This window comes from Coloeus monedula, assembly GCF_965178545.1.
Source record: "Coloeus monedula genome assembly, chromosome: 3".
Taxonomy (NCBI): Eukaryota; Metazoa; Chordata; class Aves; order Passeriformes; family Corvidae; genus Coloeus; species Coloeus monedula.
The window spans coordinates 91,115,690-91,138,649 of NC_138783.1; the positions used below are offsets into that span (position 1 = coordinate 91,115,690).

A 22,960-nucleotide genomic window follows, 5' to 3' on the forward strand; every position below is an offset into this window, starting at 1 on the left:
ATCTGGAGTTCAAGTCCAAACAAGCACCAAAAAAAGGGTATGGGCCAGGACCCTTGAGGTGAAAACCACTTCTGGAATGGGAAACTGCAGTTAAAACTAAAAGGTTTCTTGGGAACTTTACTGCTAGCATTTACACCTTGATTATAAAGTTTTAAGAGAGACATTCACCTGCTTTTTCTGTTCAGGAAAATGCAGAATGTGCAGTTAATTCTCTATGGAATTTTAGTCTGAGACCTGGAGATTCCTGAAAGGAAACCTGTGTTCCATATCTGAAGACATTTTAAAAAGATTTGAAGAAAACAATTTCATGGTTATGTGCTTCAGCTGCACTTTGGAGGGACTAATTCTGATGTAATTCCTCAGATTGATCCACCATCTTTTAATATTGCTAGTACAGGGGTTTTTTTAAATATTTCTTTTCTACAAAAATGAAGCATTTGCATAGACAAAATCAGCTTCTGTAGATGAAGCTCCCAGGAGGCTGTCTGACTTGCTATGTAGTTGGTAAAAAAGTACAGCCTGAGGACCTAGCTGTGTAAAATTAAGAAGAAAGTTCTGTATAAAGTTGAACTGGAGTCTGTTGCATTCCAGGATAGTTCATCCTTAATTACATTTCCATAAAAAGAGAGAAGTCAGGAAGACTATTTCTTTCCATTTTGTAACAACAAAAAGATAAGCCTATAAAATGAACCATTCTTATTTGGTTAGTTATTGTGTGGAGATCTGAGAATAGATGTTAGGATTTCTTAATACAGGATGTGTTCGTATTGTAGTGTGAAAGGCATGAGTATACCTTTAGCAATAAAATAAACTTTCCAAGAAGTAGAAGGTCTCAGATGGCAGCTACTTTTTTCATTGTAAATGTTAAATCGTTATATTTGGCATTTATTAAGGTGCCATAGTTACAGTAGCTGTTTTGGCTGAGATTCTGGAAATGCTTGTATAAAGATTATGTCTTAAGTACACACACAGTCAGTCTCAGGATCCTGTAATAACTTCTTTTAATATATTATATAAGGTGTTGGTTTAACATCATTTGGTTCACAGCAGATTTCTCTCTTGTCATCATAATTAATCCCCATTTGTTCATAAATAGGTGTTCACCTACTGTGCGTATGCATAAAATGCCCATTGACTAACAAATGGGAATACAGTAGTCACTAAGAGAAACAAAATTACCATTTTATAAAATCAAGTTGAGGCTTTTGTTTGCTGCAGAATTCTGAAAATTTCTGTTCAGAATGCCAGTAGGGGATTAATGAAAGTAATAGGTTAGGTCTTTTTACACTCCATATGTATTAAATCCATTGAAGCACTGACAAACCGCTCCAAGTTATGGAAAAAATTATCAGCGAGTAATAGTCCTAAGGTAGCCTAAGTAACAAAGAACCATTCTTCTTGAGAGAAGATTTTAAACTCAGATTTTGTTGTAATTCTACTTTTCTGTACTGTCTAATAGAAATATAAATGAGGCCACTGCCAGAGAGGTTTATTTGGTTGGTCCGTTTTACTGTACAAGCATAAGATTTCTGTCTGAAGTTGGCTACCCTTGCCAGACTCCTACACCTGGGAGCTTTTGGTGGCTAGCTTTTTCTGTTGTTTTGTTGTTGTTGTTGTTTTTTAACAAATGAAAATAAATAGCTCTGACAAATGTATGCTTTTGCATTATTAAATGCAGAGGGAGAGTAGGATGATGTGTAACAGAAATGTGTGTCATAGGGTTTAGCTTTGTAAGGTGCTTTGCCTTACATTTTGCCAGAATGATGTGGAATATTGGTACACAAACTTTGTTGGAGGCAAATAATGCTTGTTTAATACATCACATAAATATTGGTAAATATTGGTTAAGAAAAGGTAAAGTATGTACCTCGTACTTAGTGAAAACAGTGGTAAACAATGAGTGTGTAATGAATGTCATGCATTCTTCTAAAGTATTTTAGCAAGCCTTTAGGTATCCAAGGGAAAAAAAAAAAAAGTTGTCACTTGAGTCTTTCTTCTCTGAGCAGTTCTTTCAAGTTCAGCAAAGATTTTAGTGATTCACAGTTGTTTCCAAATGCAATGATCAGTGAAATGCTTATTTAGGCTATGTAAAGTATCTATTACTGCCGCAACAAACATGGCTTTTTAGACTTGAGGAAACTATGTCTGGAAATTGTAGGAAGTGGGATTCCAAATGTTTAAAATTTGGCTTTTTCCTGTTGCTTTAAATAAAATTTCTGTGCTTGGTCTGTCAGTAGGCACTGTTAACAAGCACTGATATTTTCAGAAAGATAAATAGGTTAGTGTTGTGATTTCCTCTAGAAGTCACAGCACTTGAAATTTTACTGGAAAATCACTGTGTATAAAGGTGGTCTTTGCACTGGAGTAGTTCTGGTAAGTTGTGATAAATGCATTCTATAAAAACTAAACCTGGCAGCAGAAAGTTCACTCATTCTGATGCAGCAGAGTACAGCCTTCAGAATGAGTTTTTGCTTCTTCTGAGGATGCCAGAGGAAATCGTCTGCTTTTCTTTGCAGCACATCACATATGTTTTATATTTTCTTACTGATTTGCTTGCTTACTGTACAAAAGTTCTGCTATTTTTTGTTTGTAAGAAACATTTTGATGATGCTTTTGTGGGAAAAAAAGTAACAAGATCTTTCTTCTTGTTTTCAGAGAGCTATTGCCTATCTCTTTCCTTCTGGCTTATTCGACAAACAAGCCAGACCTATGATGAAGGTAGGATTTCTTGTTACATTTCTGAATAACTGTAGCATGATATTTTGAGTAAGTTTTTCCTTTTGCTGATATTTGTTTATTTATTTACAGCATCCTACTGAAGTTTTTCCAGAGCAGAGAAGTAAGTGTTCTTAGATACTTAGTTTATTATTTCTAAGTATTAGAATTGTTACATATGGAGAATTTCTTATTTTTATGGATTGGCTTTTTTCTCTATGTTCCTAATGACTTCTAAGACATGAGCAGTAAAAGTCTATTCTGATACTTTGTGTTTTAGGATAAAAATTATTGGTCTATTCCGGAATACCACTGATCTTCTCAGAAACTGCATTAACTGACTAAGATAAATGTTTTTCATTGTTTAAAAATAAGCAATAAGTAGAATGATGTGTAGAATCTCTTGAAGTAATGGGAAAACCTTTTGTTAAATTCAGTAGTTTTTTGTCAGAGCTGTCTGTCACCTCCATAAAATACTCATTAATATTATTTTAAACCAAAAGTTTTCTTTGTAACTTTATTGCTCTAGACAATTAGAAATTACAGTTTTGAATTTGTTGAAAGAATAGGCAGAGTAGAAGCTCTCCTAATCAGCTCTTTGACGTGAAAAGTCCTAACTCTGTACGTCTGTCCATACTGTCTTTGGTTTTGCTCCTGAGACAAGTCCCTGTCAGTGATATGCCAGTACGTTGGTCAGTTCACTAAAATCAGCAATTTAATTTTACATAGGACATTTGAAAAATAATGTCAAAACCTGTTGTCCATTTTTTGCTAGCATTTGGTATGAACTAGTAGCATGGGTGTGAAATTCTACATTCACTGAGCTGTCAAGTCCCAGATGAACACTTCTGATTATCATTAAAATCTTGACATTTTCCTTCCTTTTTCTTGCTGCTGGAATGAATGATACTTGTTTTTTCAGGAACTTTGTGTCTTTTGGAAAGCTGTCTAAACTATCTGAAATCTTGAAATTTCAGCTTTCAAATGGTATCATGCCTTATTTTTTAACTTCCCTGTATTGTAAGGTAAAAAAGTAGAAACTGAAAGGTTAGGAGAGAATTAATCATTAAGCAGTTTTAAAATCCAAAGGCTGTTTTATGGAAGAACTAAGCTACTATTCTATATGCTTTCAGGACTAAAGAATTCTTTGAAATGCTAGCTATATCCTGAGGACTGTAAGAACAAATTAGTATAAATGTGTAGTTTTGTATTTACATCTAAAAATAACATTTTCAATAAGTATCTCTTAAGGCAGCTTTGTCCTGTCTATGTATTGCGTCTTTGATAACTTTGAAGTACAAAAACTTAAATTTATACTTTAGAATGTTCCCTGAACAGTAATTTCAACAAAATATGCTTTCACAGCTGCATACATGGAAAATCACGCAGTCCACTCGTAGTATATGTGGGTAAAAGTCCCTTGTATTCTTTCTCTTCTGCTAAGTTTTGCATCTTTACATTCAACTTCTGCTCTATTATATCTTGATGTTCCACTCCACTATATATAGTGCTTATCAGACAGGTTTTTGGAGTCTTATCTTTGCCTTTAGTTTATAGATAGCTTTAGTTGAACTTCACTGGATAAAATGGCTGGGACTTTCTCTACAGTTCAATTTGTAAAATGCTCTCAGGTTTTTATTTTTGTAATTTTTCTTTATTTGGAAGAGATCTTTGTCATGTTATATAAAGTTTGCTTTTTTTTTTTTTCTCCAAAGTTGAAATTTATTGTCCTTAAATAACATTTTGTAATGAATAAAATACACTGGATGTGCTGAATTAATATGGAACATTTGTTTTCTTGCTGAACTAATTATGTAAACTATAGGGTAGCTCTTTGCATTTAAATATGCCAAATGTAATAACATGAACAAGTTCTAAAATCACCCAAGTTCAGAATATGGTTGTTGCCACAAAAGGCAATTGTACACATACCTAATTTAGCTTAAATGTATTATGGTAAGAAAAACCTTCTTTTTTGTAGCACTGTTTTCCAGAGCTGCTAATCTTTCATCTTTCATTTTTCAATGTAGATTTCAGTTGTCTCTTACTTTGTACTTCTTTTTGCTCTAAAATGTATGCTTTTATTTAGAATACCACCTATACAGTCTTTTAAAGTTTAAGATGTACATGAGGGATTTCCTCATGTAAAATGATATTTACAACTATAATGGTAAATATTTGATTATAATTGCAGATGGTGATAAGCTTTTAAAAATATTGTCTAAATCATTAAGATTTCCAGGCAGATTGAACACCTGTGAAATGTCTTTAAATATAATATTTAAATTTAATATTTAAATTTTAAATTTAATATTTAAAAAGACAATCAGTATTATGAAAGAGATTTATAACTGCAGTTAAATACAAGGGATTTGTTTTCTAGTGATTGTATATTGCTTGCTTGTCTAATCTTGCCTTCCTGTAGAAATCCAGTGGGGAGAAGATGGCCGACCATTTCACTTCCTTTTTTATACTGGCAAGCAGTCATATTATTCATTAATGCATGTAAGTATGTTATCTGTAATAAATAATGTCAGCTCCCAGTCAAGTGCGTGTTATTCTAGAGGTGCCACTCAGGAGCTCCTGAGTTTAGTTAGTCTTCACAGTAGGCCATAATATCACCACTGAAGTTAAATGCAATGTATATTTTTGTGACACAATATTCATTATTATGAGCATTTTTATGTCACATTTAAGAGAACACACTACATAATAGTTCTCCCTTTAATTTTTGGTTCATTTAACAGGTTTGGCCATGGACTGGTTTTGAATAGTGTGAACACTTTCTTGTAAGCTCTATCTAGTTGGTAGCAAAAGATTAGTAGTGGAGAATGCACATCCAACAAAAATGGCTAGTTCTAGCAAAGTTCACTGTAGAATAAAAACTAGGGTTTTTTTCCTCTGTGAAGGGCAAAGCTATAGGAAATGTTATTTGTGCTGACATTTAGTGTGAAGAAAATTTGCATTTAAACTGCTTAATTGATTTTTCTAAGATGGTTCCATTCATGCAAACTTAAGGCTTTTCCTGATTAATATGGTTCCAGGAGTAAAGGATCTGCATCTTTTACCTTTATGAAAAAAGCTGTATCTAATAGAACATCACTAGACCCTGAGTCTTAACATGGGTTATGAACAGACCTTTCGTATCTGTGACCATCGGTGGCAAAAGCATTATCTTCATCTTTAGAAGAGTCTATGGAAAGACATTCCTGTTTCTTACATGTACTTATAAAAGACAAAAGCATTAATAATGTATAATGTAATAATGCAGAAATATTTAATTGGATATTCATGTCAGATTTTGTTTCCTCATTAGATAGTCTTAAGAAGTTAGTTTTGTGGTTAGTCAGTTGTCAGAAAAACAAACTTTATGATCACAATTTCAGTGCACAGCTTTACTGAGTATAGTGTTTTTATTAGAATGATCTGATATTTATTTGCGTTCTGTGTACCCAAAGGACAAAATCCCCTCTTGTCAGGTACATTTATTTCTTTAGGAGAATAAAAAACACCCCCACTTTTTTTTTCTTTTTTTTTTCTTTTTTCTTTTCTTTTTTTTTTTTTTTTTTTTTTTTTGTTGTTGTTGACCTTGGGCAAATGAGCTTCTTGCCCTGGCAGAAATGAAATGAATGATAAATGTAGAGAGTGTCTTTGCTGAGTAATGGAGCTGCAGCATAGGCTTTCCACAGAGGTTTTCTCCTGCACAGCCCGAGGCAGCCCGAGGACCCCTGCTGTTCATTTAAATAGGTATGTCAAATCTGCCTCGAAACGCCGCTGGTTTGATCTGTGGTAATATTTGTGAAGGTTCCATATGGACTTGAGCCCCCTGCAGTGCTAAGAAATAATGTACAACGCTTCATGGTGCAGACGCAAATTTTCTCTGAAAAGGGATGCAATGCTGCGTTTTAGCTGTCGGAGAGGATGATGGAGCTGACGCGCTAGGCCTGTCAACTTGTTACACGGATGGGTTGCACGCAGCAAGGCTGTGGAAAATCTGTGCCTTTTAACTTTTCTACTTAATCACGGTTGTAGCATTGCCTTTAGACTGTATGCTACATTAATTCTCTTCCTGCCTTCTGCCTTTCATCCCAAGTTTCACGGAAAAAAGTAAAGCATGCAGGTCTTGTAGAGGAGCCTTATCAAACAGCTGTCATCTGACAAGCCATTTGCATTTGTTTTGGCTGAAACAGAGCAACCCAAGGGCAAGATGTTTTGTTGCATTCCATCATAATGAAGAAATTACAAATTTTACAAGGAGCACAAGTTTATTTTTAGCTCTACCTAGCAGTTAGAGTATGCAAGCTTGCCTTGGAAATCTCTGAAAGTATAGTGCGCATTTTGTTTCTGAGAGTGTGGCAACCACCTTCAAACAAATGGCCTTGACGATTGCATTTTTCATTAGTATAGGATACTTGAGTGTTCTTCAAGTGTTTCTGAATATTTTCATTAAATAGGCTTCTATAAATGTAAATCCATTAAGTGAGATTTAACAGGGGTTTTTTAAGTCAGCCAAATAAAAGCCAAAATCTGCATGAAATTCCCAGCATTGTTTTAACCACTTATTAAACTAATGTGTATTTAACAAAATGTATTCTTAAGTCTCAAAGCTAATTAATTTGTCCAGAAAAGAGTTGTATGTTAATACAGCTTAGTGTAAGTAATCAATCTCATTTGAGGATGTCTTTTAAATTGCTCCATTAAATCTAATAAACCAGATAAACATATTATTTAGCGTAAACTTGTATGCCATTAATTGCTACATAGGCTTGTGTGGAACTTGAATTTTATTATTGTTTAGTCATATAACTGGGCATAGTATTATTGTTTAGTTAGTGCTAATAAATAGTATTATCCACTTACTGAAAAGAAACTATCTTTGAATGCATTATAATTGCCACTATACATGTTTGGCTTTCAATATGAAATGAACTATCATGCAAGATATTTGTTACATGCATTATTGTCTTTGTTCTGCTTGTTGAATAAAGTTTAGCTGTAGGGAAAAGGACAATTTATTTTTCTTCTGATACACAAAAGAATGTTTATTGCATGAAACACCGTTTCACAAATGCTTGATAGTACATTTGATCATCATTTAACTTAAAAGTTTTTTAGAATAATATCATTTTTGTAATGTGCAGAGCAAGACAAAATGGTATCTTCATACCATTTTGTATAGAAAAATAGTAATTTCATATAATCATGCTTCTTGTAATTTTTTAGAAATATCAGGGCTTGCTGATTGAGGTAAATGCTCTAACAATTGAGCATTTTAACTCTTAAAAATACTCCAAAACTTAAAACCCATCAAAGTGTATGCTGACCTCAAAACAGAAGAAACAAAGTAAAGTGCAAATTGAGGTAAAATGTGGGCTCTGCAGCATATTTTAACTGTAATGTTAATAGAGGTTTTTTCCCCATAAAAATCTCTTTTAGGGTTTCATTTGCTGATTTCTTCCCTATTTTTTTAATGCAGAGTAAAATAATTTTTAATTGTTTTAAGTGTCCTTGTAGAGATCTGAAATTTGATCTTTCTATTAGAAATGTAAGCATTTCAGTACGTAGTCAATCTTGTAAAATCAGCTATTTTGATTGTGTAATAGCTGAGTTTACAAGACACACAGATGTGTACAGTCATGAATTGGACTATTGAATCCTCAAGTGATTAGTAAAATCTTCACCTGCCAGCTTTGAAAAAGCAAGTGTGTCTTCTGAAGCTTTCTTTAGCCGTTGGGGAGTGAAGATTTGTCAGATAAATTATTGGGCATTACATGTGATTCCTGATTTTGCAAAGGCTCATCCACACACTTTACTTCACACGTGAGTGGTTCTTTCAGTCTGTTGGCTTCATTTCTATACAGAGATTAGATACATGCATCAATTTTTTTTTTTTTTTGGTACTTCAGACCAAAATTTTATAAGAGTTGCATGTCCACTTTCATTGCCAGAAATATGTAGGAAATTATATTTAACATTTCTCTTACACTTGGAATTACTTTAAAATGCTACTTTTTAGTGTTGTTTGACTTCATCTCCTGCGTAAAGGGTTCTTTGTCTGAATAGACGTGATTGCTGTAATTTAACCAGAACAGTTTAGAGAGATCATTTAATTCTTAAAAGTGCACATTCTTAGAACTTAAACGGGCTGTGGAGTGTTGGTGTTCTTTGAGAATACCTAGGGAGGGTCTCAAGGAAAATCTTACTGTTGCAGCTGTTCTAAAGCTTTTTGTCATTGTAACTGACAATTAATTTCTGAGTCTAAAAAGTGGTGGATGGTAACCCATATCTTGTTTTATTTGCCTGTGTTTATCAATAGTTTCCAAATATGATAAAATCCTTAAGTCTTCTTTTAACTTGTGTCATATTACCTGAAAATACTTCAGTTGCTGTTTAGAAGCGATTCTGACTGTAGTCAGTCTGTTTACCTCCCTGTGTCCTTTTTTAAGGAACTGTGATGTAACTGTGTTTTTGTTGAGCTCCTGTTCATGTATTTTTGCTGGCCATACCAATACATAAATATGTATTCCAGAATGTATTGGAGAAGGATGGGTGTTAGTGAGGAGGCAGACAGGGGACTGCTTTTGCAAGTAGGATAGTGATACCCTCTGCCTTCTGAAGGCAAGAGTTAAGTCAAGAGTAGCAGTAAGGTGAAAAATCTCCTTTCACATTTATAAGACTTAATAACCCAGTACCTCTTCTAATCATCTGACTCCAAAATATCATCTTTGTGCCTGATTTGACTTCTTCCAAATGCAGAAACTCATGGAGCTCATCAGAATCAATCTCTTAAGACTGTTCCAGCTGAGCTCTCCGCAGCTTGCCGAGGGACAGCCACAGCCCTCCTTCCCCTTCTCTTCCCTCACTCTGCAGTCCCAAGCAGAAGCTTCCATACTCATTATTTTCCATGTCTTAACTCCAGATGCCTAAAAATTGCTTTGTGCAGGTACATCTCATGCTCTCTAACCCCACCTATGTATGTGCCTTTAATGTAGAGGCAAAAATTTTTGAAGCCTAATAGTCAGCTCTGGATGGAGTTGTTAAGGTTACAAGAGTGATGTGACATAAATCTTGCCCACAGTAGTGATGCCATATCTTGTTTTCTTAGAGGTGTAGAGTTATATTTGTGAGGTTTGGAAATACTTGAAAATAGGATTTCTTCTCTTGTATGTGAATGTTTCCTGTGTTTGAGGATAAATAAACTTTTCTTACGTTGAAAGTTTTTCCTAGTTCCTGTCTGATACAATTATCTCAAAAAAATTAAGGATTTCTGAAAGGCTTACTACTATAACATATGAGTTCTCATGCTGTCTCACAAGTCAATGATTTTGTATTTCAAGATTTTTAATGAATTGTTTAAAAGTATTTTTTCCACTGTGCCATTAAAAATGTCATCAGTGACCTGCATCAGAGACTTCAGTGAATTGTCCCTATTTAAGTGCTTTGAGTGCAGCTCAGATAACAATCTGTTCTTTGTTCATATATTTTAAGTACAAATATTTGTACTGTATGTGCAGGTGTATTTTATATTAGCGAAAAAATCAGCTTGAACAGTAGGTGTTTATAACTAAGCAAGGGGCTTCTATTTTGGGGCTATTTTTAGGCTGTTGCAGAAATGTCACTGCATCCTGTTATAAATCCCAGTTTTATGTTAAGAACTAGTATTTCATTAGTTAATATCTGACAATACAGAGCTGTCTCACATTTCTTCCTTTACTGTTTTTATGTAAGTAATACAAATAAAAAAAACCCCAAACCATTGTTTCTTGTCCCCACTAATTCTTACACCGTTGTTTTTCTCTAGTATTTGCTAAAATTCATATTACTACAGTATGGGAAAGTGACTATAAGTTTTCTATTTCACTTGTAAATTAAAGTAAATTATTTGGCATTTAAGTACTTGGTTGTAGTACAACTGTCCTGTTGTTTCAATATAATTTATATTATAATTATTTCTCCAAATACTGCTATTTAACTTTGCATTTGAATCACTGTTGTAATTCAGTGTTCGATATTATATTTTAGAACAAGTAGTCTCCATAAGTTTCTGAACTGAAAAAAAACCCTAAAAATACTTGATTTAAAATATGTTTGTTCTGTAATATTTTTACTGTGACTTGAGTGTTTTCTCCTTTTTTTTTTCTTTTTTCCTGAAGTACTAAATCACTGTCACACCATTGTTTGAAAATAATAACATAGCTAAGAATTTTGAGAAAACTATTTAAAAATACTGAAAATTGAGAGTAAGCGTATCTGTACGGTTAAAAGAACAGAAGTTCTGACAATGGTAAATGTGCAACTTTTTGTCCATGTAGACATGCCAGGGTAAGAAGTTCTGACTGATACAGGCCACCAGTAAATCTGACACTTCTACATGTACGAAAATCCTTACCAAATGAAATTAAATAAGTCTTAAACCTTGTCAGTATTTTGAGGAAGTCAAACCAAAATTTGAATGCAATTATTTTGAATGAAATTATTGTGCAGTATGTTTTGGAGTTGCATTCATTATACAAATGTAGTTGTCTTTCTGTATACAGTTGATAACTTCTTTTTTTTTACAAACATATGTAAGAAGGCAAAAAACACTGTTGGAGAATTCAAAATCAATTATTTTGAACTGCACGTGAATTTTTTTTTTTTTTGTCAGAGCTCTGCTTGTCTTCTGACTCTGCATTTTAAGTGTTTGAAGAGTAGAACCACATAAACCTTTGTTTTAAATAGAAAAATTTAAAGGTTAAATTTAAAAATCCATTTAAATACTTTTTCCATATACATTTAAGGAAACATATGAAAAATTTCTGAATGCTCAGAAACACCAAGACCAACTGGTAGCTGAAGACCGTCCCCTTCAGAAGGAAAAAAGGTAAGCTTCCAATTAGAATGAATATTGGTAGTAGTTTTCTTAATGTACTTTCATATCCTGTTTTGGCACTTCTGGTAGTTCCCCACCCCACCTGCCTTCTATTCCACAAATGTATTTTCAGACTTTTGCTCCATTCCTTGTGTAATATTTGTATGGTAATTTCAGGTTGAAAAGTCTTACGAGGTATGTGTGGAATGCTCACTTCTCACTGCTAGAGTAGGGAAAGCCCACCTATTTCTCTTATTCTTTAATCTCTCTCTGCTCCTTTCAGTATTCTTTGCTTTATAAAACTTCCAAAGTGTGATTTGAAAATAAACAGAAAATATCCAGAATTTTATGTTTCTGTATGAAACATATATATACTCATATATATGAATGGTTTATATATATATATAAAACATATATTCTGTATGAGTTTTTCTAATTATGTCTTTTATTAAAGCATTTTGAAAAAAGGAGGTAAACTTTTTATAAGAAAACAAGGGCTTTTAAAGTACCAACTGCACTGTTCCTGATGAGAAAATCCTAAGACCTAAGGCTGGGCTATTTAAGAGTCTTTAATTACAGTTCTTGAATATTTTAACATACCAATATTTAAGTTGAAGAGTATCAAAATACTTAATTTCACAAATTTTTTTTCTAATGTCTTTGAACAGAAATCATCAAAACCTAGTAATTTTAGAAAAGCTCATTTGGCTGGAATTCTTGAGTTATCACCACTATTAGTAATTCAATTTAGTTTCTCTTTTTCCCATTCAGCTTCTCTGGTATGCACAGCAAGCTCTTCAGCTAGTTAGCCACTGGACAGAAAAGGTCCATGTCAACCAGAAGCTATGGAAGATCTACAGTTGTTGGTTTCTTAGTGCATACAGTCAGAATATGCTTTTCAGTGTTGTTTGTTCCTCTTGGACTACTCTTGATTTTTTTATTTTGAGATTTCTTGCAAGGATTTTCTATTAGAACATTAAATTAAGCAAGTGTTTAAAAGAAATGGATACAGCTAGGAGGTTTTGGTTTTGGCATTTACTGCTTTTCTGTATAGTTACTTTTTTCACAGTCCCAAGTTGTTTTTGTCTTTGTTTTTGCTGTGTATTTTCTAGCCAGATTTATGCATTGCTCCAGGAGCACATCGTGTTGGTTTGTCACTTCTTCATTTCAGCCATTTGTTATTTATTTGTTATTTATGTTAGGAAGAGAAAGGATTAATTTGCTGAGATTATTTCAATTTCTTAAATAACAGAAGTTCATGTTTCTTCATGATATAAATAGCATCCTGTGACCCACAGAATGTTTTATTACAGATTCATGTTAGTTTCTGAGCAGACAAGAGAACAAATGAATTTAGTTTCTTGATGTATGCTACTGAAAAATAACCTGACTCCTTACAGAGCTCAGCCAGTGGATTTACTGATGTGAAAAACGACCTAAAGCTAGTCAGAGATGAAAGGTTTTTTTCTGTGTTAGGTTTGTAAAGCTCAGAGAATTTAAAGGATTTTTGAGACTTACTTTCCACACTGGATATGGTACTTCCTCTGAGATTAGTTTGGATAGGATAATTTATCTCCTAAGTGTAGGTAGAGGGTTGATAGGAAGGACTGTTGTTTTGGTGTGAGGGGCATGGGGTTTGTTGGGGTTTGGTTTGGGTTTTTTTCCCAGAAAATAATCTATTGTGAATACATTCTGTAATATTAACTGCAGGATTAGGACCTGCTCTGAACTACTTTAAGTTTATAGGTTTTCACATGTAAGAAATTTTATCCAGTTTCATTAGAAGTAGCAAGTAACAGTGTGTAAATGTAAGTATCTACTTCAGTCTGTCAGGATTGGAATACTTTTAAAATCATAGTTAAAATCTGTTTGGTTTCTAAATAATCGTTTCTCATGTCCCGGCTCAGAAAAGCACTAAAATACATGCTTGAGAAGTAGTACTCCTTAAAAACACCTTCAGGAGTGTTTTGCTGAATCACAGCTTCCTTAATGCTGCTGAAAACACCGTTTCTAAAAAACCTGAGGAGTTAAGAAGCTAGTTACATCTTTGCCTTAAAATTACCTGATAATGTTGGTGTGTATATTTATGGTGATGTTCTCTTTAGTTGGTCACTTCATATCATATATATTTCAAAGATTTATTTCAAGCATTGGTTTTTCTTTGTGTTAGCATTCCTGTACAAGGCTGTTTTCTTAGAAATTTCGGCTTTTTCTATCATCAGAGCAGTTTCTGTGCTGAGCAGCTCAAGATTACACAGTAGATAGAGTACAGGGCGTCACTGCCACGTTAGTACTTTGACTATGCTTGCTGCTAGTGCAGTTTTTTATATTGATCAGAAAAGTAAAGACCAGAGGCAAAATAATTTGATTTTAACATTCTGCCTTTGATTTTGCTCTTTGCTGCTAGTAAACCAAATTTTTCCTGGCAGCAGGCTTTTAAAAGTAAGTCCTTAGTTGGAGGGAAGATCACTTCCTATTACAGTATTACTCTAATTCAATCTCAGACTTCAATAATATGAATAATGCATAACTGATACTCATAATGCTCATGTGGTTAATTCAGTACATGAAGTTACCATACCTTTCAAAAGGCAGATCTTTTAAAAATCAACATAGGCCTTCACATGTTTACTATAGAAATGTGATCTGCATTCATTTGTAATGGAAAACGTATTTCTGAACGAAGACTGACTGTATGTGTGGTCTTTTGTGATGTAACTCTAATTGCATGGTTAATTAAAGGAAGAATATATGTGATATTTTAAACAGAAACCTGGCTGGCAGCAGATGGCTGACTAAGATTGAATTGGAAGAAATGTTGTTAGAAAAACTGTCAGATGATGATGTAAGTAATTAATCTTTCGAATCTTAAGGAGGCTTGTGTCTTAAAAATATGGACTCTGGGTGCGTTTTTGGGTACTGGAAAGGTACTATGCAGAAGCAAGTGCTCTTCAAAAGAGTTTTCTATCTTCTGATGAAGTCTGTATATGTTGACAGCACTGTCACATTCATGTTGTTTTGAAGTGACTTGTGTTGATATTTTTTATCTAGCACAATACAGAACTCTTAAGAACTTCCCATTGTTATTAACATAATTTAGTTTTTCTCCTGATAACATTGTGAGACCTAGAGCACTCGTTCCTTGTTATCTAATTATGTGGTCAGGAATGGGGTGTAATAACAATTTATTTTAGAAAGAGTCATTTATTGTAGTTACAGATGAAAAATGGACAGGGCTAGAACCTCTGTTACTAATTGTAGAGAAGGGGTAAATATTCAAGATGGGGAAATGCTATGGATTTGTACAATAGTAAACCTGCACAGAGTTATTGAATCCTTAGGATGACATGGTAATGATAGAAAAATCACAGAAGGCTTATTAGAAATAAGGAGTCCTTTTTCTTAGTGATTGGCTACAGGATCAAATATGAGAAACAAGACACAAAGCTGTATAGATCTGTGGTTTGATACAGATACCTCCTGTTATGTTCTCCTTGTTATGAATATGGTGGGAGAGAGGAGGGTGTTGCAGTTTCCCCAGTGTCTGCAAACTGTATCACTGTAGGTTTGGAGTTGTCCTTTATACCTATCTCTGGGGATAAGACTATTCATCCTAAGAGTCATACACTTCTTTCTCACTCAGAGCTTTTCCCTACAGTCCTCTGAAGAGCATTAGATTTTGTAAGAGCAGGTTCAGTCTTTGTGGCCAGCTTTTGGAAGCTTGAATATGACAGTACCAGAGAACGTAACTCTTTTGTCTGAACATACCAAGTGTTTTCTCACATAGAAGCAGTGTTCTTCAATCTTGTCTGTTCTGTGGACAACAGCTTTGCAAAAATAGCATGCAGCAGCAAACATGCCCTTTACTCACTTGTCATGTGGAACAGTAGCATGTGATGGCTTCCTTGTCTGTGGGGGATGTGAAAAGGTCTCGAGCAGATTGTGGTCCGTAAGCATAAGTTAGAAGTAGTTGTTGTAAATTCTCCATCTGGTAATATCCAGAAGACTTTATCTTGTTCACAGTAGAAGCCATTATGACTTCAGTGCTTTCAGTAGCTCCTGCATTTGGAATGGCAGTTTTTCCTCGCCGAGTGCCAGGTCTACTTGTACAACCAGTTTGGTGTTCTTCACTGTTTGGTTTTAGTACATTCTACATCTGTAAAAGTACATTACAATAAACTTAAAAAAACCCCAACCAACCAAAAACCAACACCAAACTCTTCTACATACTGGCCTCTCCCATGTAAGACCACAAAGCCTCAGCCTATAGTAAAGAACATTGTTTAAATATATTTGAAATGTCTCGGTATAAGCTGCCAGTCTTACCTTCTCAGACTCTTATCTTTTGCCACTGCAACAAAATTTTCAGTGGTGTTTACATTATTAAACAAAATCAGAGCTATTGGGTTTTTTTCCCTTTGCCACTCTCCAAGTGAAAACTTTGGAAGCCTTCTACTTCTATCATCCCTATAATTTCTACATTTTTGTATTTTCATATTTCTGATCTTCAAAGGCTTTACCACATGTCTGTGTCATATTGTTAGGTAGAAGTAGTTTTCAAGTGATGTCGGAGTTCAGGGACTATGATTAAGTTACAAGACAAGTAGTAATTTTGTGCTAGAGAAGACTCTGGTAACAGAGAGAAGAACAAATACTTTCAATAACTGCTTGTAAGTAAAAAAACCTTCAAAAATCAGGTTATGATATCTATATGAAAAATCCATTTTTGATGGTATGATACCTTTATATCTGGTGACAACTGTCTGGGGCTCCTGGCAGTTAACACTTGGTAACAGGACATCCCAGCTTTTGGCACAAATGGGTTAACACAGTGGTGGGTACTCTTTAATCACATGTTGAAGAACTTTGGAGGGAGATATAAGGGGGAAGGAGAACCACACAGTAGCGAAGGATAATTTATTTCAAGAGGTTGCCCTTTAAGTCAAGTATCTCTTGAATTTTTAAATGCCTTGATTGTTCAGTTTTAAAGGAAATCATAAACATTAAAGTAACTCAGCTTGAACAGCCAAAGATAGATAAGCATTTTCTGTATATGTTACGAAATATAATCATTTATGAGATTCAGTTCAGTGAAATAAAATTATTTCCAAATCAGTGAATATGCTGACTTACTAAAAATCAGGTGCAAATCTTTTCCTTTTCCTATTTTGATAATAATAAAATAATTAAGACATCTCCCCCCCCAGTGTTTTCTTTTTAAAAGTGAGATGAACTTCATTCTAATACAATAATCCTTTATTAAAAAGGGGTTGGTTATGCTTTGAAGTAAAGTTTCACTGTTTTGCGAAGAAAGAACTAGGTGTCTTTAGTCACACAGAAAATGGTGCAACTTCATGCTGTTCTTAAATCAGCATGTAGGTGCAAAAGTGTAATCTTGTCAGAAATCATCAATAAAAGTGAAGTAGGAAAGATCCATTAAATAAAAATAGAAAGTTTTCGCAAATGCAATTACACTTGTATCCTTTAATGAAGTCTTGTTGTCTTACAGTATTCGAGATTTATTCAACTCTTACAAAAATTGGTAGCATTGCCTTGTGCTGACATCGAGGAGAATTATATACAGAAGTTTTCCAAAGAAGTTCCTGTGCAGTTGCAGAAGGTGGTGATTGAGCCCTTGCAATATGATGAGCGGGGAGTGGCCTTCAGCACTGGGGAAGGTAATAATTTCAAGTTGATTGGTAATGATGCAGACTTTTTTTCTCTTTGCACTGCTTTCTTTATAGTATGTACAACACTGCTAAAGTGTCACTGCTTCATTTTGTATGCTGCATGTGTAGCTGTTAGTGATGTTATGGAGCACCAAGTTAAGACATGGTCTGGTCAGAAAGTACAAGTTTTTGGCCCAGACTCTTATCAGCTGTTTTTATATGTATTTCTATACAGTGGTACCTCTGTAGAGAGGACCCCGTTGTGTTACAGGTTGTAGGATACAAAAGGACTTTCATTTTTGGCCAGAGCTGATTGCTGAACATAAAGAGTGGAGGACTGCAGGAGCACAAACATGTATGAAGAATTCCATGGATATAACAGTGTTGTTGCTTAGTATAACAATGGCATGCTTAGGCTACTGGGTAACCTTTATCATGACTTTTGTAGGCAGTCCAGCAAAGGGGAACTTGGAAGATGCAAAGAATAAATAGCCAGGCATTTGGATATTTACAAACAGCCTAGGAAAATGTGAAGAGGAAATTCCTAAATATTATGGGACAGAGGTCTATAATGGGATATTGACCATTCATACTGAGATGGAGGGAATGTTAGAGAAAAGCCATGAAGGTCTCTGTATCTTCTAAACACAGGCTGTTACATTTTCATTGGAGGGACACAGTTGAAAAACAATATGATACAGGATATGAGTGATTGCACAGAAAAAATAATTTGGCAACAACATATATAGGAAAGACTGATGACTTTCTGGACAAAGCATGTGTGCACACTCACTTTATGCTGTACATTTAAGAGGAATCTTAGAGATGATGGGTATTATGCAGCAGGCAGCTGATGGCAATAAGAACAAAGGTCACAGAGAATTTGAGGGGCAAAATGGCTAGAGAGCTCTGCCTTACCTGGGTGGTCTTCAAGATTGCATGACAACAAAGATGTGAGAGCACCAAACCGTGATTTAATTTGCAGTGGTTTTCAGTAGTATCTTCAGAACAGTAGTTAATGAAGTTTGATGAGCATGCAACCCATGTGATTTAAGAAAAGCCACCAAGTTTAATAAGTTCAAAACCAGTCTTGTTTGTGCCCCATCACCCCCAAAATGAAGAAGAATGTCTTATTTGTTTCATAATTCCTTTATCAGAATGATTGCTTCCTTTGTGCTGAAGGAGATTGGTCTCCCAACCCACACTTCTCCCCCACTTAATAGACATCGATGAAAATATATTGAAAGATAGTTGTTCTTTGTTTGCTTTTTTTTTTTTTTTTTTTGGTTACCTCTGCCTGTAAAACCAAAGAGCTGGCGCTGTATGAATGTGTTGAGATTTGTTTAACTACTTGGGCACTTGGAAATTCTATATAGTATTGAAACCTCATAAAAATTTAGTTTAATTCCTTTAAGGTAAAAGAAAAACTGCAAGAGCTACTGCAGTAGTTTATGACAATGGGACTGGAAAAATTACAGTGAATGGAACAGACATTTTACATTACTTCCCAGTGCTGCAGGACAGGTGAGAGCACTATGAAACGCTGTATTTTTACTGTACTTAAATTATTCCAGCAAAAGTAATGCCATACAATTATATGTTGGTGCTGCGTTCCACACTGTTGATTCTGTGTTCTTGTCTCTGTATAATTATCTGTTTTATAAAAATGTCTTGCATTTCCTCCTAATTTTCAGGAGTTCACTGATAGGCAAGCCTTGCTCTGTACTCCTTGCCTCACCTTTTCTGAAGGGATGCAAAAACCAAGAGCACAGACTGTTTGAATAGTTCAGATTTTAGTCCGCTTAGAAAGGACTTGAAATTTATTTTAAAAATAAATAATAAATATTATATTTAAGTGTTTCCCAAGAGATTTGCAAATTGTATGCATGTGTATTTACTCGCTGGCATTCAGTAACGTAGTGGAAGCAAACAAGGTGAGGCACTTCATGTAAAGCTTCAGATTTTGGAGGATATGCACAGTCTGGTATAGAGAAGACTTCTCATAAGGCTAACATAAAGTTTGTTTTCCTAATGTGTTTTTTATTTTTATTTTATATTGTGATTTTTAAGCTCAAGAATAGAGGGAGAGGTTGCTCAGTTTCAGTATCCAGAGCTGATGGATCTTGGCATCTGTAGTAGAGAAGTAGTGGAATAAAAGTAGTTGTAAAACTGAACTTAAAGTATTTACCCCTGGCAGTTGGAATATGCTCCTAGCTGCTAATTTCCTATTGATTTGAATGAGATATGAACGCCTTTCTGGATCTCTGCCCAAAAGTTAACTATGTTTTTGTATATACAATGATAAGAAATGTGCATTGCATGGAACTTTATGCACAGGAATCTTTTTAATTTTTTTTCCCCCCCCTTAGGGAGCAGTTGTTGTTCCCTTTCCAGTTTCTTGGCAGAATTGGAAAACATGACATGGTTTGCACAGTCTCTGGTGGAGGAAGATCTGCACAGGCTGGAGCAATACGTTTAGCCTCTGCAAAAGCCTTAAGGAGTTTTGTGACAGAAAAGGAGGTGGAATTCATGAGGCAAGGTAGGAATTGAAATTATTTCAATGTTTCTTAATGTGTTTCTGGTAATTAACAGAATTAATACAAGGATCATTAAGGATCAGATTTGAGTAAATAATCCCAGTGAAACCTTGTATATTGTATGAAAGGGATCTGCATTTATTTATAGATTGTTTTTACTTGTTTCCTAGCATCCTTTGTGTACATTTTGGATGACTTCTCAAGCATTTTTCCATCTGTTCATGACCTCTTTTAGGTCTATTAACCAGCTTATATTGCCTCAACATAGAATCACAAAACATGAATGTGTATTCACTATTAAATAAATCTGGATCAGACATTAGTGAGCTGTAAGGTACTGAGATTGTGGTTTGTTTTACTTGGCTGGTCGCGTCTTGTTCACGTTCTAAAAAGTTTTATTCTCGAACACAGATGCTGGAGGGTTGGCTTTGAAGAGAGAGTAATGAGCATAAGTGCACTCCATGCAACTACCCAAACTGAGGGAGCTGCTTTCCTCTCTTGCATTATTTAGTGTTTACAAGTTACTTAGAATAAGAGAGAATTTATTTAGATAACTGCAGGATTTGATGCTTCTCAGTGATGAGATGCCCATACTGTTTCAGCAAATGCAGAGTTATGAATGGTGAGCTTTTAACCAACTGTGCTCTTTCTGGACTAGCAGCAAGCATACCTGCCTGTTTTAAAGGCAGAACAGCTGTGATTTTTTTTCACTTTACTGCCAGCCATGAAACCAAAGCTGTCTTCGTGCTTTGCAATAATTTTCTTTGACTGTACCTTTTCAGCACTGGCAAGTATGACTTGCTAGGAAAACCTTTGTAAATAGACATTGTAGTGAGTTTGGTACCTGTCCTGAGATCAGCATAATTCTGAACATGTTTGGGACGTTGCTAAATATACTTTTAAGTATATTTATATATAAATATACCACAAAGCAGTGGTTTCCAGAGTGGGAAATATGCAACTGATCCATTAGGATTCAGTAAGAATGTGCTGTATATAATTTATAAACAAATAAATACATACATTTGGGAGTACATGCTCAAAAATACTGTTAGGACTGCATGATCAAAAAAGTTTGGATACCACTGCTCTAAGGGCTTAAGCAATATGGATAGATAAAAAACAATGTGTGGGTTTTTTTAGTGGTTTGTAAAGGAAAGTACGAATGCAGTTCAGGTACTAAAGAGAAGTTAAAATGTTAGAAGATTTGATGACACTCCTTTCAGTGTTTTGTGGTTCTGAACCTTTAGCCCTCTAGATGTTACAAATCATATTGTTAGTGAAAGTCAAAGTTACTGGCTCAGAGATAGTATACCTGTAATATTAACTAGTAGCAGTAAATAAATGGGTGCTTTTCTGTGTTTTGTAGCTGGATTACTAACAGTTGACCCACGCGTGAAGGAACGAAAAAAGCCTGGTCAAGAGGGACCCAGACGGAAATTCACCTGGAAAAAGCGATAAGTCTTGAGCATTAAAAGAACAAGAAAGTGCTACCAGAATTTCAAAACATACTGATTTATGATTTAAAATTGTTGTATGAATATATTTAGTAATAAAGACTTTTTTTCCCTTTATACTTATTATGTCTTCTGTTTAAAAAACAACAAACAACTCTAAAAAATTGTGGAAAATCATGGTACAATTTGATAGAATGCTAAATCTAAAATAGTTGCCCCAGTTCCAGCTTTGCATCTTAGCTCTAGTGAAATCACTAATGATTTATGAAAGTCTTGGTAGATTATAACTTCTGAAAATCAGTCTATTTGTTTAATGATTTGGCAATTTAAATTCTGAAATTAGGCAGCTCCTAACCAGGTATTTGGACATCTTCAGTGTGCCTCCCTCTCTGCCTCACAGGTATCTGAGGATAAGCAACAACTTCCTACCTAAACTGTGGTGGAGTTGAGAAGCCAGTGAGAATAGTACTGACAATTGAGGGGATATTGAGAGAGAAACTGTCACAGAGGATAACCTTTGCCTGTGGATTCAGTTGTCTCCAGGATGCTTCCCCAGGTTAAGTAGGGAGTGATTCAGAGCAAGTACCTAAATTTAGGTTCTCTGAATCATCCTCTGGAGGAGTCAGTTTTTCTGTTCTTCCCCCAAATGCAGAAAGAGCTGGAGGGATTAAGCTGAAATTGTCTTTTAGAACACTTTTCTCCACCCCTTAAATCTCAAGGGGCCTGTTCAAGGAGGCGTGTTCTGAATATGGCTAATGCACAAAGATAGCATTGGACTCTTTGCCAAATACAGTCATAACTTTTCTGTTTTAAAATCAGAAGCAGGAGGTGATGACAGTGCTGCCCACCTCCTGTCTATAACTGTAGCCTTCCAAAATAGATTAGTGGTTACAGCACTCACCCAAAAGCTTAAGGTTTTGCTTTATTGCCAACTTCCTTCCTGGGACAGAGGTCAAATACTTTCAAGGAAGAGCATATCCTTCATCTGTCCTGTAGGAAGTGGGCCACAGCAAAAAAGAAGATAAAGTTCATCTCACCAGGAAAAGCAGAAAAATACAACTCCGTTTTAACAACAGGGCACTTTCCAGCTTTCTTTTAATTTAGAACACTTCAGTACTTCAAATTCTTTCTCGCCAGACGATTTTTTAAGCGCTAGAGTACCTGCTCTGCTTCTTATTTGCTGTAGACCATGCCAAAAACTACACCTCAGAGGTCACAAAGGGTGCCAGCAGGTCATTGCAGGTGATAAGCAGCTATAAGTGATGTGTACAGGTCATTATTTTCCCAAGCAGCATTCGGGGGTGAGGGGGGCAGCAAGTTAATAGACCTCATCAGCTGAGTAAAACAGAGGTCAGACACTGGGTATGCATCCTTGAGTGATGTGTTTGTGATTCCTCTCTCCAAAGCCTGTGCTTCTTTTTAACTCTTGTTCCATGAGAATACTCTGTAAACTCGGGCAGGATTTCTCATTGCCAAGGTAGTTCATCTCAATCAGAATACGTGACTCTAGAATTACCTGAAAGGATGTTGTAGTAAGGTGGGTGTTGTTGGCCTCTTTTAGCCAACAAAAAGTAGCAAGTGATAGAATGAGAGAAAACAGCCTAAAATTGTGCCAGAGGAGGTTTAGATTGGATATTAGGAAACATTTCTTCACCTAAAGGGTTGTTGAGCACTGGATGAGGCCGTCAAGGGAAGTGGTGGAGTCTCCATCTCTGAAGGTATTTATAAGAC

General features: G+C 35.1%; 1 protein-coding gene across 1 annotated transcript in view; it reads left to right on the forward strand.

Moving 5' to 3' along the window:
• The window catches only part of MRPS9 (mitochondrial ribosomal protein S9), a 34,163-nt gene extending 12,817 nt beyond the window's left edge, over positions 1-21,346 (forward strand). The window contains exons 3-11 of the mRNA XM_082278479.1: positions 2,656-2,718; positions 2,809-2,839; positions 5,141-5,220; positions 11,496-11,578; positions 14,336-14,411; positions 17,076-17,244; positions 18,651-18,759; positions 19,605-19,774; positions 21,142-21,346. Coding sequence (XP_082134605.1) covers positions 2,656-2,718; positions 2,809-2,839; positions 5,141-5,220; positions 11,496-11,578; positions 14,336-14,411; positions 17,076-17,244; positions 18,651-18,759; positions 19,605-19,774; positions 21,142-21,233 — 873 coding nt within the window. The 3' untranslated portion in view covers positions 21,234-21,346. The remainder of the gene's footprint in view (positions 1-2,655; positions 2,719-2,808; positions 2,840-5,140; positions 5,221-11,495; positions 11,579-14,335; positions 14,412-17,075; positions 17,245-18,650; positions 18,760-19,604; positions 19,775-21,141) is intronic.
• Positions 21,347-22,960: the final 1,614 nt, after the last annotated feature.